The sequence below is a fragment of the Cetorhinus maximus genome, chromosome 7 (genome assembly GCF_964194155.1).
Source record: "Cetorhinus maximus chromosome 7, sCetMax3.hap1.1, whole genome shotgun sequence".
Classification (NCBI taxonomy): Eukaryota; Metazoa; Chordata; class Chondrichthyes; order Lamniformes; family Cetorhinidae; genus Cetorhinus; species Cetorhinus maximus.
The window spans coordinates 4,885,279-4,900,210 of NC_135885.1; the positions used below are offsets into that span (position 1 = coordinate 4,885,279).

Sequence of the window (14,932 nt, forward strand, 5' to 3'; positions counted from 1 at the left end):
AAAACCTGTTTAAACCAGTTATCTAATTAAATAGCTGCAGCTGCAAGTAGAGCCTATATAACCCCTGTTTTAAGGCTGAACTAAAGCTCACCTTTTCCCAACCCAAAAAGCAACTTGTAGTTAACTGCTAAATTAAGGGAAGACTAGACTTTAGATAGAAATTAATCCTTGCAAGCCCCTCTCTTACCAAACTCTAACTTAAGCACTCTAATACAGCCCAAATCAGCACTCCAGTGCAGACAAGGCTGCGCTCTCTCAGCACTGAACCTCTGACAATGCAGCACTCCCTCGGTACTGACCCTCTGACAGTGCAGTGCTCCCTCAGTCCTGGTCCTCTAAGAGTGTGGCACTCCATCAGTACTGACCGTTCGATAGTGCAGCACCTGCTCAGTATTGGCCCTCTGACAGTGCAGCACTTCATCAGTACTGACCCTATGACAGTGCAGCACTCCCTCAGTACTGACCCTATGACAGTGCAGTGCTCCCTTAGCACTGACCCTCCAACAGTGCAGGGCTCCCTCAGGACTGGCCCTATCACAGTGCAGTGCAACCTAAGTACTAACTGCCCAGCAGTGCAGCACTCCCTCAATACCGACCCTCCGGCAGTGCAGTGCTCCCTTAGCACTGACCCTCCAACAGTGCAGGGCTCCCTCAGGACTGACCCTCTGATGGTGCAGAGCTCCCTCATTACTGACCCTCCAATAGTGAGGTGCTCCATCAGTACTGATTCCCTAACAGTGCAGCACTCCCTCAGTAATGATCCTCCAACTGTGCAGCACTCTCTCAGCATTGCCCCTCCGACAGTGCAGCACTCTCTCAGCACTGACCCTCCAATAGTATGGCGTTCCCTCAGTGTTGATCCTCCAACAGTGCCACACTCACAGTATTGACCCTCTGACAGTGTAGCACTCCCTCAGTGTTTACCCTCCGACAGTGTGGCGCCCCCTCAGTACCGACCCTCTGACAGTGCAGTACTTCCTCAGTAATCACCCTCCGACAGTGCAGCACTCCCTCAGTACTGGCCCCCCAACAGTTCCACACTCACAGTACTGACCCTCTGACAGTGCAGCGCTTCCTCAGTATTGACCCTCACACCGTGCTGCCTCAGTACTGACCCACCAACACTGCAGCACTCCCTCAGTTCTGACCCTACAATAGTGCAGCATTCCCTCAGCACTGACCCTGACACAGAGCTGCACTCCCTCAGTACTGACCCTCCGACAGTGCAGCACTCCCTCAGTACTGACCCTCCGACAGTGCAGCACTCCCTCAGTACTGACCCTCCGACAGTGCAGCACTCCCTCAGTACTGACCCTCCGACAGTGCAGCACTCCCTCAGTACTGACCCTCCGACAGTGCAGCACTCCCTCAGTACTGACCCTCCGACAGTGCAGCACTCCCTCAGTACTGACCCTCCGACAGTGCAGCACTCCCTCAGTACTGACCCTCCGACAGTGCAGCACTCCCTCAGTACTGACCCTCCGACAGTGCAGCACTCCCTCAGTACTGACCCTCCGACAGTGCAGCACTCCCTCAGTACTGACCCTCCGACAGTGCAGCACTCCCTCAGTACTGACCCTCTGACAGTGCAGCACTCCCTCAGTACTGACCCTCCGACAGTGCAGCACTCCCTCAGCATTGACCCTCCGACAATGCGGATCTTCAGCCTGGGATTAAGGGGCTCATGACGGATGACACGACCTGCTGTCTCCAGGTTGAGGTTCACTGTCGCCTGAACCACAATTAACGTTAATTTTTTTATTTCCTCTCTGGGCAGGCTCCTGAAGGACCTCATGCCTCAGGCCGAACCTCTCTACCTACACGTAAAGGCAAACCGCGATCACTGGGCTAAGGTGGCCCCGAAGTTCACCACAACAGGGCTTCCGAGTGACAACTCACTGGACTTTCTAGACGATGCGGTTACAGATGTGCTAACCGCAGCAGACATTTCCCCAAAGACTGAGAGAATCATACCAGAGGAGATGGAAGCCACTTCTAATCAATGATTATTTTTATTCCGGTTTAAAAGAACAGAAAAAAATACAAAAAAAATCAAGGAAGCGACAGACAACAGCAAACATTGGCATCTTTTAAATTTATTTATTTTTTATAGGCCTGAATATTAATTGAGTGGTTGTCCCTGTTGTCTCTTTCTCACTCATCTTTTTTGACATTTGCACTCAACAGAAACAAAACACTTGCATTTAGATAGCACCTTTAAGGTAATTAAAAAGTAACGTCCCAAAGTGCTACAAAGGAGTGTTATCGGACAGAGTTAGATACCCAGCTGCATGTTAGGACAAGTGACCCAAGGTTCACTCCACGAGGTCGGTTTTTTTTAGGGGGCATCTGAAAGAAACAACGTAGAGGGATGGAGAGCCGATTGGAGGGAATTCCAGAGTTTAGGGCCCGGGCAGCTGAAGGCACGGCCACCCAATGGAGGGCGGACTAAAATTGGGGACGCTCGGGAGGTCAGGACCGGAGGAGAGCAGGGGTCTCGGAGGGTTGTGGGGCTGGAGGAGATTCCAGAGTTAGGGAGGAGGGGAGAGCGGAGTCCCCCGGAGGGACCTGAACACAAGTCGCGCTATGGCTTGACCGCGAGCCAGCGTAGCTCAGCAAACACGGGGAAGATGGCTGAACGGGACTTGGCGCCCGTTAGAGGAAAGGCGGCGGAGTTTTGGATGAGCTCGAGTTCGGGGAGGGTGGTAAATGGGTGTCCGGCCGGGAAAGCATTGGAATAGCTCCGACTGCCCCCCCCACCCCCACCCCTTCACACCTGCCCCGTCACACACCGGTGTCTAATATAGTATTACACGTGCAGCGTGTGACTGAAGTCCCTGTCAGTCCAGAGGGGGTATGGACAGCAGGTTCCCGTCTGTTTGTGGCCGTTTCCTGATCAGGTGGCATTATCCAAATGGGCAGCTTTGTTTAAATTTTTTGGGGAATTTGAACTCTTTGGTTACTCGGTCCAGTAACTGCCCAGCTCCCACTGTCGGGTGGTGCACGAAACCTTGGCGTCCTGTTTCACCATGGGAAGAATGGGCAACAGGGGATGGTCAGTGCCACACTTGGAACTGTACCCCACATCCGCTCTTTACACACCCCAGCGCCATGATTGCTCTAACCGCACTGAGAGGCCACTTCGTTTCCTGCACTGTTTAAACGATCGTTCTACAATTGCTGAATGGCAGGACTTTGGGTCAGGGTCATGGGTAAGCTTATTCATCGATCACCAGCTACATCTGTAGCTTCAAACAAAGAAAGTCTACAGTAGTGAAGCAGGCTATTCAGCCCATCGTGCTTGTGCTGGCCACCAAAGATAGACCCTGGCCAATTCTAGTTCCCAGTTCCTGGTTCGCAGCTTTTCGAACACTCCCTATATTTTCAGATGCAGTGAGGGTTTCTGCCTCTCCCACTTTTTCAGCCAGTGAGTTCCCACCACTCTCCGGGTGAAAAAGTTTCTCTTCAACTTCCCTCTAATCCTTCTACTGATTACTTTAAATCTCTGTCCCCTAGTTGTTGATCTCTCTGCTCAAGGGAAGTAGGGCCTTCCTAACCAATCTGTCTGGGCTCCTCATTTTTTTAAATTGGTTCTTCCATGGGATGTGGGTGTCGCTGGCAAGGTCAGCATTTGTTGCCCATCCCTAATTGCCCTTGAACTGAGTGTCTGGCACGGCCATTTCAGAGTGGTGGAGGGGGGGAGCAGTTAAGAGTTAACCACGTTGCTGTGGGTCTGGAGTCACATGTAGGCCAGACCGGGTAAGGACGACAGATTTCCCTCCCTAAAGGGCATTAGTGAACCAGTTGGGGTTTTACAACAATTGATGATAGTTTTATGGTCACCATTACAGAAACAAGTTTTCAATTCCAGATTTTATTAGTTGAATTTAAATTCCACCAGCTGCCGTGGTGGGATTTGAACCCATGTTGCCCCCCCCACCCCCCAACAACCTCCCTCCACCCCCAACACCCCCCCATCCCCCCCACCCAACCCCAGAAGATTTGCCCAGGTCTCTGGATCACTTGTCCAGTGATGTCACCCTTAAACCACCTTCTCTCCCCACTTTAATTAAATTCAATTTTATACACCTCAATTAAATCTCCCCTCAGCCTCCTCTGGTCCAAAGGAAGCAACCCCAGGCTATCCCATCTTCCCTCATTGCTAAAATTCCCCATTCTTGGCAACCATCCTGGTAACTCTCCTCTGTACCCTCTCTAGTGCGATTACATTCTTCCTGTAATGTGGTGACCAGAATTGTATGCAATGCTGTGGCTGTGGTCTAACTAGTGTTTTATATAGTTCCAGCATAACCTCCCTGCTCTCATATCCAATGCCTCAGCTAGTAAACGAAAGTATCCCATATGCCTTCTTAACCATCTTCACAACCTGTCCTGAACTCCTCAGGTCTTTATTAGATTCACCTTTGCTTTTTCTGTATCCCTCAAGGCTTTCTGTAGCGCTAAGTATCTGACATAAGCTTTCCTTCATTGCCTTATCCTACTCTGTACATTCCTTGGTATCCAGGGGATTCTAGATTTGGGAGTACATATATGTTCTGAATCATCCCTATCAGCTCCTTGAGTACCTCTTACTACCCTGACACTGATTTACCTTCAAGTAGCTGTTTCCTGTCTGCTTTTGCCAAAAAAAATTCCAGTTTAATAAAACTGGCTTTCCCGATTACTTTAAATCTTTGTCTCCAGGTTACTTATCTCTCTGCCAAAGGGAATGAGGGCCTTCAATCCACTCTCTCAAGGCTCCTCATAATTGTTTTTCATTTATTCTTTCATGGGATGTGGGTGTGACACCAGTGACTGGCAGGGCCAGCATTTGTTACCCATCCCTCATTGCCCTTGAACTGAGTGACTTGCCCTCCATTTCAGAGGGCAGTTAAGAGTCAACCACATTACTAGAGTCTCAGACTGTGTAAGGATGGCAGATTTCCTTCCCTTGTCCTTGTGCTTTCCATAACTGGTCTTATCTATAGAGGCTGGGACGTTAAATATATTCAAGGCCGAGATAGACATTTTTAATCAGTAAGGGAATCAAGGGATATGGAGATAAGGCAGGAAAGTGGAGTTGAGGGTTATCAGATCAACCACGATCTCAGTGAACGACGGAGCAGACTCGATGGGCTGAATGGCCTACTTCTGCTCCTACATCTTATGGTCTTACTCAAAAGTTAACTAAATTAAGATCAGTATTACCAAAATGCTCTTCCATTGATACCCTTTCTACTTGCCCAGATTCATTTCCCAAAACTAACTCTAGAACAGTCACTTGTCTTTGGTGGGTTTGCTACTTAGTGACAAATAAAGATCCCCTAAATGGATATTAAGAATCCTACACCCTCTGTCCCAGTTAATATTCAAGTAGTTGAAATCTCCAACTATTACTGCCCTATTGTTTCTGCAGTTTTCAAAAATTTGCTGAATAATTTGCTCTTCTATCTCCCTTGGACTGTTTGGGGTTCCATAGTACACCCCCAGCGGTGTGAGTGCCCCTTTTTTATTCCTCAGTTCAACTCACATGACTTAATTTGATGCTCCTTTTTAACATGTCATCACTCCGCACAACTGTGATTGTTTCTTTAACCAATATTGTGATTCTCTTTCTCCCCCTCATTTTTTATCCCCCTCTCTATCCCATTGATCAGTCCATACTAATAGGGTGATGGTCTCCTCTTATGGATGTCCATAGTGAGTTTGGGAGATCCTAGAGGAAGGTCCTGCACAACTTAGTTTCTAATGTGTGCACATCGATCAAACAATGCCGCTTACAACTAAAAACACAGACAGTGCACAGGAATGTGGTAAAATAACAATGCGTGTCTGAGATAGCAGTGGTAGAAAGGCAGAGCCAGAGTAAAGTTTCCTCGACACTGTCCCCATCAAACACTCCCAGGGCAGGTACAGCACGGGGTTAGATACAGAGTGAAGCTCACTCTGCACCGTCCCCATCAAACACTCCCAGGACAGGTACAGCACAGGGTTAGATACAGAGTAAAGTTCCCTCTACACTGTCCCCATCAAACACTCCCAGGACAGGTACAGCACAAGGTTAGATACAGAGTAAAGCTCACTCTGCACCGTCCCCATCAAACACTCCTAGGACAGGTACAGCACAGGGTTAGATACAGAGTAAAGTTCCCTCTACACTGTCCCCATCAAACATTCCCAGGACAGGTACAGCACAGGGTTAGATACAGAGTAAAGCTCCCTCTACACTGTCCCCATCAAACACTCCCAGGACAGGTATGGCACGGGGGTTAAATATACGGTGAAGTGCTGCATGATGTGGACAGTGTAGAGGGAGCTTTACTCTGTATCTAACCCTGTACTGTTCCTGTCCTGGGAGTGTTTGATGGGGACAGTGTAGAGAGAGCTTTACTCTGTATCTAACCCTGTGCAGTACCTGTCCTGGGAGCGTTTGATGGGGGATAGTGTAGAGGAAGCTTTACTCTGTATCTAACCCTGTGCTGTACCTGTCCTGGAAGTGTTTGATGGGGACAGTGCAGGATGTGGTTTAACCACAAGTTTGAAAGAGTTTTATTCTCACCCTTCCATTAAAATTTTGTTTATTCTGTTAAATGAGAAGTAAATTCTGCTGAATGGTGGTGAGCTTGTCTGATGTGGCAGGTTTGAATGTGCTGGGGCCCACACACTGATGGTAGTGCCTCATTGCAAACCTGCTTTTGCATTTACAGAGCTGAGGGGCTGGTTTCAGGTGGAGCCATGTTATTCTGAACTTTTGTTCTCCTTTTACATTTGTGTATTTCTGCTCCAGTAACATCAGCAGTGAGAAGGGGCTGGAACACCCAAGGTGTGCTCAGAATCCAGGAACTGGTCCAGGCCTTTCAGCCTGAGGAGCCTTGTTTGTTAACCAATTTTATTCCAGTTTCATGCATCTCTCCCCCCCATCTACAACTCCTATTACTGATGATTCTGACCAGCATAACACACAATAAGATGAGCATCCGAGAGACACCAAAAACTCTGCAGGTGATTTCCTAAAAGTCATTTAGCAGAAAATACTTTGTAACCGTGTAACAAGGGGCATTTGCAATGTGCTACTTGTTTAAGGCTTGTCAACATATCACCCACTCTGAACTACTTGGGTAGTCCTGAGATGTCTGGTTATTGTAAATAGAGAGAAGAGAAAAAAACATTTATGTTTCTGAATAAATTCTGTTTTTGTGTTCTATACTTCCTTGATTTCATTTCCATTACTGAGAACGGAAGGATCGACTCTTTTGCCAAGTTGGACTCATCCAGTTTTGCCAACTCTGATTGGAGGGATTCCTGGAGCTCTTGTCATGTGACCACCCACCCCGCCACCCCACCACAAAGGGAGATGCCATTGGGCCAGTGATCCAGAGGCCCAGGCTAAGGCTCTGGGGACATGGGTTCAAATCCCACCATGGCAGCTGGTGGAACCTACACTTTAATTAATAAATCTGGCTTATAATGACAACTGTCATCAATTGTTGTAAAAACCCCATCTGGTTCACTAATGTCCATTAGGGAAGGAAATCTGCCGTCCTTACCCAGTCTGGCCTACACGTGACTCCAGACCTGCAGCAAAGTGGTTGACTCTTAACTGCCCCCCTGAAATGACCGAGCAAGACACTCAGTTCAATGAGGGATGGGCAACAAATGCTTTGGGCCTTGCCCATGAAAGAGTAAATAAATAAAACCTCCTGCCGTTAGCCAATTTGCACATCCATCATCATGGTGCCCTCCCACGGCCAATCAGGAAACAAATTGATTCTTCCTTAATCTGATTGGATGATTCAGCAATCATTCAGCCATTTTTCCTCATTGCCAATATTTTTCAATCAGATGGAGTGTAGAAACTAATTGAAAAGGAGAGGTGCAAATTATTTGAACATCCCCATGATTTTTCTCCAGGTTCTGACTTGCAGCAGCATCTTGGAGATTAATTGTCGAGCGTATCATCTATGGCTCGGTGGGTAGAACCCTTGCCTCTGGGTCACTGGGTTGTGGGTTCAAGTCCAATTCCAGAGGCTTGAGCACAAAATCCAGGCTAACGCTCCCAGTGCTGCAGTGTCAGAGGTGCCTCTTTCAGAAGAGAAAAACCGAGGCCCTGCCTGCTCTGGTATGGGTGATGTAGAAGATTGTGTGGCATTGTTTGAAGTACCCTGGCATCTGGGCCCATACTTATCCTCCCATCAACATCCACAACAATGAACTATTTCAGCATTTTCACATTGCTGTTTGTGGGAGCTTGCTGTGTCTAAATTGGCTGCCTTGCTTCCTATAGCAGAACAGTGACAACACTTCATTGGGGATCATTTGGGGCATCCAGTTGTCATCAAAGGCACGATAGAAATGAGTCTTTCTTGTATATCGCTGAAAAGAAAGACATGTTGCCAAAGTTTTTCATCTTGCACTCATCAGGACAAATGCAAGAATACCAAATTTCAAACAATCACAACAATTTATACTACAGGGGAAAAGGGTGCTGATTGACTGTCAACTCTAACTGGCCGAGGCATTTCCATGGAGAAAGCAACAGGGAACTATTGGTTTCCCAAGCTCCCAGGTAATTCAAAGAAGACTCAAGGTTTGAAGAATATCACAGAATCTTTACAATGCAGAAGGAGGCCATTCAGCCCATTGAGTCTGCATTGGCTCTCTGAAAGGGCATTCTTCCTAATCCCACTCACCTACCTCATCCCCGTAACCCTGCAGGTTCTCTCTTTTCAGGTAACAACCCAATCCCCTTTTGAATACCTCGATCAAACCTGCCTCCACCACCCTATCAGGAAGATTGTGCCAGACTCCAACCACCCTCTGCGTGAAAAATTTTTTCTTCACATCATTTACTCCTTTTGAATCTATGCCCTCTAGTTCTTGATGTTCTCTTGACTGGGAACAGTTTCTCACTATTTACCCTGCCCATACCCCTCAGGATCTTGAATACCTCTATCAAGTCTCCTCTCAGCTGCCTTTTCTCCAGGGAAAACAGTCTCAACCTCTTCAATCTATCCTCATAGCTACAGTTCTTCATCCTGGGAATCATTCTTGTGAATCTCCTCTGTACTCTCTCCAATGTCTTCGCATCCTTCCTCAAGTATGGAGCCCAGAACCGGACACAGTACTCCAGATGAGGCCTAACTAGCATCTTATATAAGTACATCTTGACCTCCTTACTCTTGTACTCAATGCCCCTAAAAATAAAGCCTAAGATACTGTATGCTTTATTAACTAATCTTCCAACATGTCCTGCCATCTTCAATGACCTATATATGGATACACTGAGGTCCCTCTGACCCTGCACCTCCTTTAGAGGCTCTCCCTTTATTTTATACTGTCTCACCATATCTTTCCTGCCAAAGTGAACCACTTCACAGTTCTCTGCATTGAACTTCATCTGTCACTTGTCTGCCCAGTCCACCAACATGTCTATGTCCTTTTGAAGTTCAAGATTGTCCCCATCACAGTTGACAACATTTCCAATCTTCGTATCACCTAAAAATTTTGAAATCATGTCCATCACACCACAGGCTAGGCCATTAATATATATCAGGAAGAGCAAGGGTCCCAACACTGACCCCTGGGGAACCCCACTACAAACCTTCCTCCAATCTGAAAAACAACCATTTATCACTACTCTCTGTTTCCTGTCACTCAGCCAATTTCTTAGCCAAGGGCCAACTTTCCCTTTTATTCCATGACCTAGAATTTTGCTCACAAGTCTGTTGTGTGGCACTATATCTAATGTCTTTTGAAAATCCACATACATCCACATCAACAGCGCTTCCTTTATCAACCTTCTCTGATACCTCCTCAAAAAACTCTAGAAAGTTAGTTAAACATGATTTTCCCTTGATGAATCCATGCTGGATTTCCTTAATTATCCTGCACTTGTCTAAGTGATTATTGATTTTATCTCGAACTATAGTTTCCAGAGGTTTCCCTGCCACTGAGGTCAAACTGACTGGTCTGTAGTTGCCGGCTTTATCCTTGCATCCCTTTTTGAACAAGTGCGTAACATTCGCAGTTCTCCAGTCATAAGGGCATAAGAAATAGGAACAGGAGTAGACCATTCGGCCCCTCGAGCCTGCTCCACCCTTCAATAAGATCATGGCTGATCTTCTTGTTGTTTCGATTTCCAATTTCCCATCCACCCCCGATAACCTTTGATCCCCTTGCCTAACAAGAATCTACCCACCTCTGCCTTAAAAATATTCAATGGCCCCGCCTCTACCACCTTCTGAGGCAGAGAATTCCAAAGTTGCACAACCCTCTGAGAGAAAAAAAATTCTCCTCATCTCTGTCCTAAAAGGGTGACCCCTAATTTTAAAACAGTGCCCCCGAGTTTGGGGCTCACCCACAAGAGGAAACGTCCTTTCCATGTCCACCTCGTCAAGGCCGTTCAGGATCTTGTATACTTCAATCAAATCACCCCTCACTCTTAACTCCAGTGGAAACAAGCCCAGTCTGTCCAACCTTTTCTCATAAGAGAACCCACTCATTCCAGGTATCAATCTAGTAAACTCCTCTGAACCGCCTCCAATGCATTTACATCCTTCCTTAAATAAGGAGACCAAAACTGCACTCAGTATTCGAGATGTGGTCTCACCAATGCCCTGTATAACTGAAGCATGACATCCTTACTTTTATGTTCAGTCTCTTGTCATAAAGGATAGCATTCCATTAGCCTTCTTAATTACTTGCTGTACCTGCAGACTAACTTTTTGTGACTCATGTACTAGAACACCTAGATCCCCCTGCACCTCTGTAATGCAGCCGTTCTCCATTTAAGTAATACTCTGCTTTTTTGTTCTTCCTGCCAAAGTGAACAACTTCACATTTTCCCACATTAAACTCCATTTGCTAGATCTTTGCCCACTCACTCAACCTATCTATATCCACCTGCAACCTCCTCATGTCCTCTTCACAACATACTTTCCTACCTATCTTTGTGTCATCTGCAAATTTAGCCACCATGTCTTCACTCCCCTCATCTAAGTTATTGATGTAAATCGTAAAAAGTTGAGGCCTCAGTACAGACCCCTGTGGGACTCCACTTGTCACACCCTGCCAATCAGAAAAAGACCCATTTATGCATACTCTCTGCTTTCTGTCAGCCAGCCAGTCTTCTATCCATACTAATATGTAACCCCCTACACCATGGGCTTTTATTTTCTGTAATAACCTTTGATATGGCACCTTATCAAATGCCTTCTGGAAATCCAAGTACAGTACATCCACAGGCTCCCCTTTATCCATAGTGCATGTTACTTCTTGAAAAAGCTCCAATGAATTGGTTAAACATGATTTTCCTTTCACAAAACCATGCTGACTCTTTCCTATTGCCTTGAGCTCTTCAAAGTTCCCAGCAATAACTTCCTTAATGATTGATCCTAATAACTTCCCCACAACAGACGTATCTTCTGGCACCTCCCCTGTGTCTAAGAAAGACTGGAATGTTATCACTACAATTTCCACTCTCACTTCCCTCAGTACCCTTGGCTGCATCTCCTCTGGTCCTGGTACCTTAACTATTTTAAGTAAAGATAACCTTCCCAACATCTCCTTCCTCTCGATTGCAAGTTCTTCTAGTATTCCTTTTGTTTGGCCAATCAGAGTTGACTTGCCAACCAATCAGAACTCATTTCTCCTGTAGTATAAATTGTTGTGGTTGTTTGAAATTTGGCATTCTTGCATTTGACCTGTCCTGATCAGTGCAAGATGGAAAAACTTCAGCAACATGTCTCTCAGCAACAATCTTTCTTTTCTCTTTTTGTCATCGTGACTTTCTGGAGAGTCCAGGGCAAACCTGGAAGATTAGCAACACAGAGAACTGAACATTTTTGAGAACACAGTCAGGCATCCAACATCACAGGCGTCTGACGTTTCCTTGTAAGTTGTTAACCCCTCCATCCACCCTGAACCTATTGTCCTCTCAGTGACCTGCTCTAGCTTCTGGTGTCATGTTAACTGTCCACCTGCATTTATATAGCGCCTCTCACAACCTCAGAACATCCCAAACCACTTCACAGCCAATGAAGTGTAGTCCTTGTTGTAACGCTGGGAAAAAATGACAGTCAGTGTGTGCACAGTACAATCCCACAAACAGCGAAGTGATCTTGAGCAAGCCATGTGTTTTTAGGTGCTGGTTTGAGGGTGTTGACAGCGCACCCTGAAGATGTAGATGAATCTACAGGACCAGCTCCCAGTGGCTCCTGGGCTTCCATCTTTCAGGTGAAATCTTTGGATTATTCCCTGATCCCACGAATGTGGCCAATTTCTCAATCCTAATTCAGGCCAAAGTTGAATTGCAGAACGATGCGGAACAGGGGCCAATGAAGATTAACCCTGCCCGCCTCTTGCCGATTCTGAATAGCCCGGCAGAGTTTTCACCCTTCGAGTATTTATCCGATTCCGCTTTGAAAGTAAAGAGCTGCTCACTTACAAAAAAAAAACCATTTCTTTTTCGCTACTCACTCTTGGGATTCTGCCTGGGCCAGAATTTATTGCCCATCCCTAATTGCCCCTTGAGAAGGTGGCGGTGAGCTGCCTTCTTGAACCGCTGCAGTCCATGTGGTGTAGGTACACCCACCGCATTTTTTTGGGGCAGTGGTTTGGTACAACTGAGTCACTTGCTGGGCCAATTCAGAGGGCACTTAAGGGTCAACCACACTGCAGTGGGTCTGGAGTCACATGTAGGCCAGACAGGGTAAGGACGGCAGGTTTCCTTCCCCAAAGGAGATTAATGAACCAGATGGCTTTTCATGACAATTTGGGTAGTTTCATGATCACTGTTAATGAGATTAGCTTTCTTTAATTCCAGATTTATTAATTAACAACATTTCGATTCCCCAATATGCACTGGAACTCGCGTCCGAGACTCTGTCTGGCCGACGGAGGTCTTGGCCACTGGTTGGAGAACCCGTGGGGAACACCTGTCAGTTCCGTGAAGGAGGCCAGACGGAATCAAATTCCCTTCAAGCCGCCATTGGGCCTTCCCAAGCTCTTGAGGTCCCCCAGTGGCGGAAGACCCGTCGGCCAAAACCCGTCAGCCAATCAGAGGCCAGCAGCTCCTCATTGCTGTCAGTGCCAGCGGGAGTTGGTGACCATGGGTGGAAATGCACCCATGGAGGCCCGGGATCATCGTGGGACCCCAGACAAAGGTGAGTGAGGGTGGGATGGGAGGTGGCGGGTTGGGGATCTTGCGGGAGACGGTGGGGGGTGGTGGGGGTAGGGTGGTTAGTGGCGAGGGTGGGGGTGGGGTTTGCTTTCAGTGGCCCGGCCCCTTTCCAATACCGAGTCCTCCAATCGGGCCCAGGGTGTCTGATAATGAGGGACCAGCCCCCACACAAAACCCCTCCCCATCCACCCCCACTCCACTGAAGGCCGCTGACAAATAGATTTTGCTGGGCAGCCTTCCAAGGGCATGGGAAAGCCGGGCAGTCCCCATTTAATCCCTGAGGAACCATTAAATCGTGTTGGGCTCAGGGATAATGTGTGTCAATTAGCTCCTTCATGAGTCTAATTGACATCTCACCGCCTGCAGCCAGGGATCTCGTGTCAGCCCGTTCCGTACTCCCACTCAATCGGGAGAGGTTTTGCTACCGTCAGGAGACTAACGCGGGACCTCTCCCATGATTAAATGGGCCTGGCCACCATGTTTCCCATTGCCACTGGCTGCACTAAATACCACCCCCCCCTCCCCACAACACGCAACTCCCAGACTCTCCAAAATAGTGCAGGCCTTTGGATCATTAATCTAGCAACATGACCACCAGGCAACCAACCTAAAAAAATGGGAACGAGGCAGGGAGGGCTGAAGCAAGTCCTCTTGGACCTAACACCATCGTTGATGCAACAAAGTCATCACCGCCTCTCGAGAGCTCCTGTGTGAGCCCCTGTGTGTTCCAAGCACAAGACAGAAATTAACCTTTGGTTAAACTGAAAGGACCTTGTGTTATATTTGTCTGGGAGGAAATAGTGACCTTTAACCTTTATCTACCTGGTAACCACTCACCTGCAAACAGGAAGTAAAGACTTCTCTTCCCCCGCCCCCCAACAACAGAGGAACCATTTCATGAACATTTCATTGCAACCAATGCAACAACAATTTGTATTTACCTTGAACCTTTAGTCAAAAAACATTCCGAGGGTACTTCAGAGGAGAGCAGTAAAAGAAAAAATTAGCACCAAACTACATCAGGAGATATTAGGGCTCCTGGTCAAACAGGTAGGTTTTAAGGGCCCTCTTAAAGGAAGAGAGGTAAGCGAAGAGGAAGAGGTTTAGGTAGAGAATTCTAGAGCTTAGGGCCCTGGTCGTTGAAGGCACGGCTGCCAATGCTGGAGTGATTCAAGATGCTGGAATCGGAGGGTTGCAAAGATCTTAGTGGGTTGTTGGTCAGAAGAAGATTACAATGGAGAGGGGGGAGGGGGGGATCATGGAGGCATTGGGAAACAAGGATGAGAATTTTAAAAACCAAAGTGTGGTCCAGGCAGGAGCTAACGTAGGTCAGTGAGCACGGGGGTGAGAGGGGAATGGGACTCGCTGCAAGTAAGGGCATGGTCGGCACCTCGAATTTACAGAGGGTAGATTGTGGGAGACCAGCCAGGAGTGTGTTGGAATAGTCGCGTCTAGAGGTGGCAAAGGCCTGGATGAGGGCTTCAGTAGCAGATGAGCTGAGACAGGAGCAAAAAAATAAACCCACGTTTGCAGCACTGTGAAGTCATCATTGTTGATTCATTCTATTGTTAAAAAATTGTATCAGTTGTTGGTTGGTAGCTAAGAGGCAAAAGGAAGACTTTCATCGTTTGAGAGTGGATGGCATGAGTAGGGATTTAGTTAGGACGTAGGAGAGAGAGAGTAGGGTTCATGGTGCATACTTCAGTTGTCAGGATGATCTTTGCTGGGGCCTCAGCTTTGCATTATATTTAT

The 14,932-nt window shown here is 47.2% G+C and overlaps 1 protein-coding gene across 3 annotated transcripts in view; it reads left to right on the top strand.

Moving 5' to 3' along the window:
• Positions 1-2,316, top strand: part of pde2a (phosphodiesterase 2A) — a 279,683-nt gene extending 277,367 nt beyond the window's left edge. For all 3 annotated transcript variants that reach the window (XM_078544965.1, XM_078544967.1, XM_078544966.1), the window contains one exon: positions 1,778-2,316. In XM_078544965.1, the coding sequence (XP_078401091.1) occupies positions 1,778-2,006 (229 nt within the window). In that variant the 3' untranslated portion in view covers positions 2,007-2,316. The remainder of the gene's footprint in view (positions 1-1,777) is intronic.
• Positions 2,317-14,932: the final 12,616 nt, after the last annotated feature.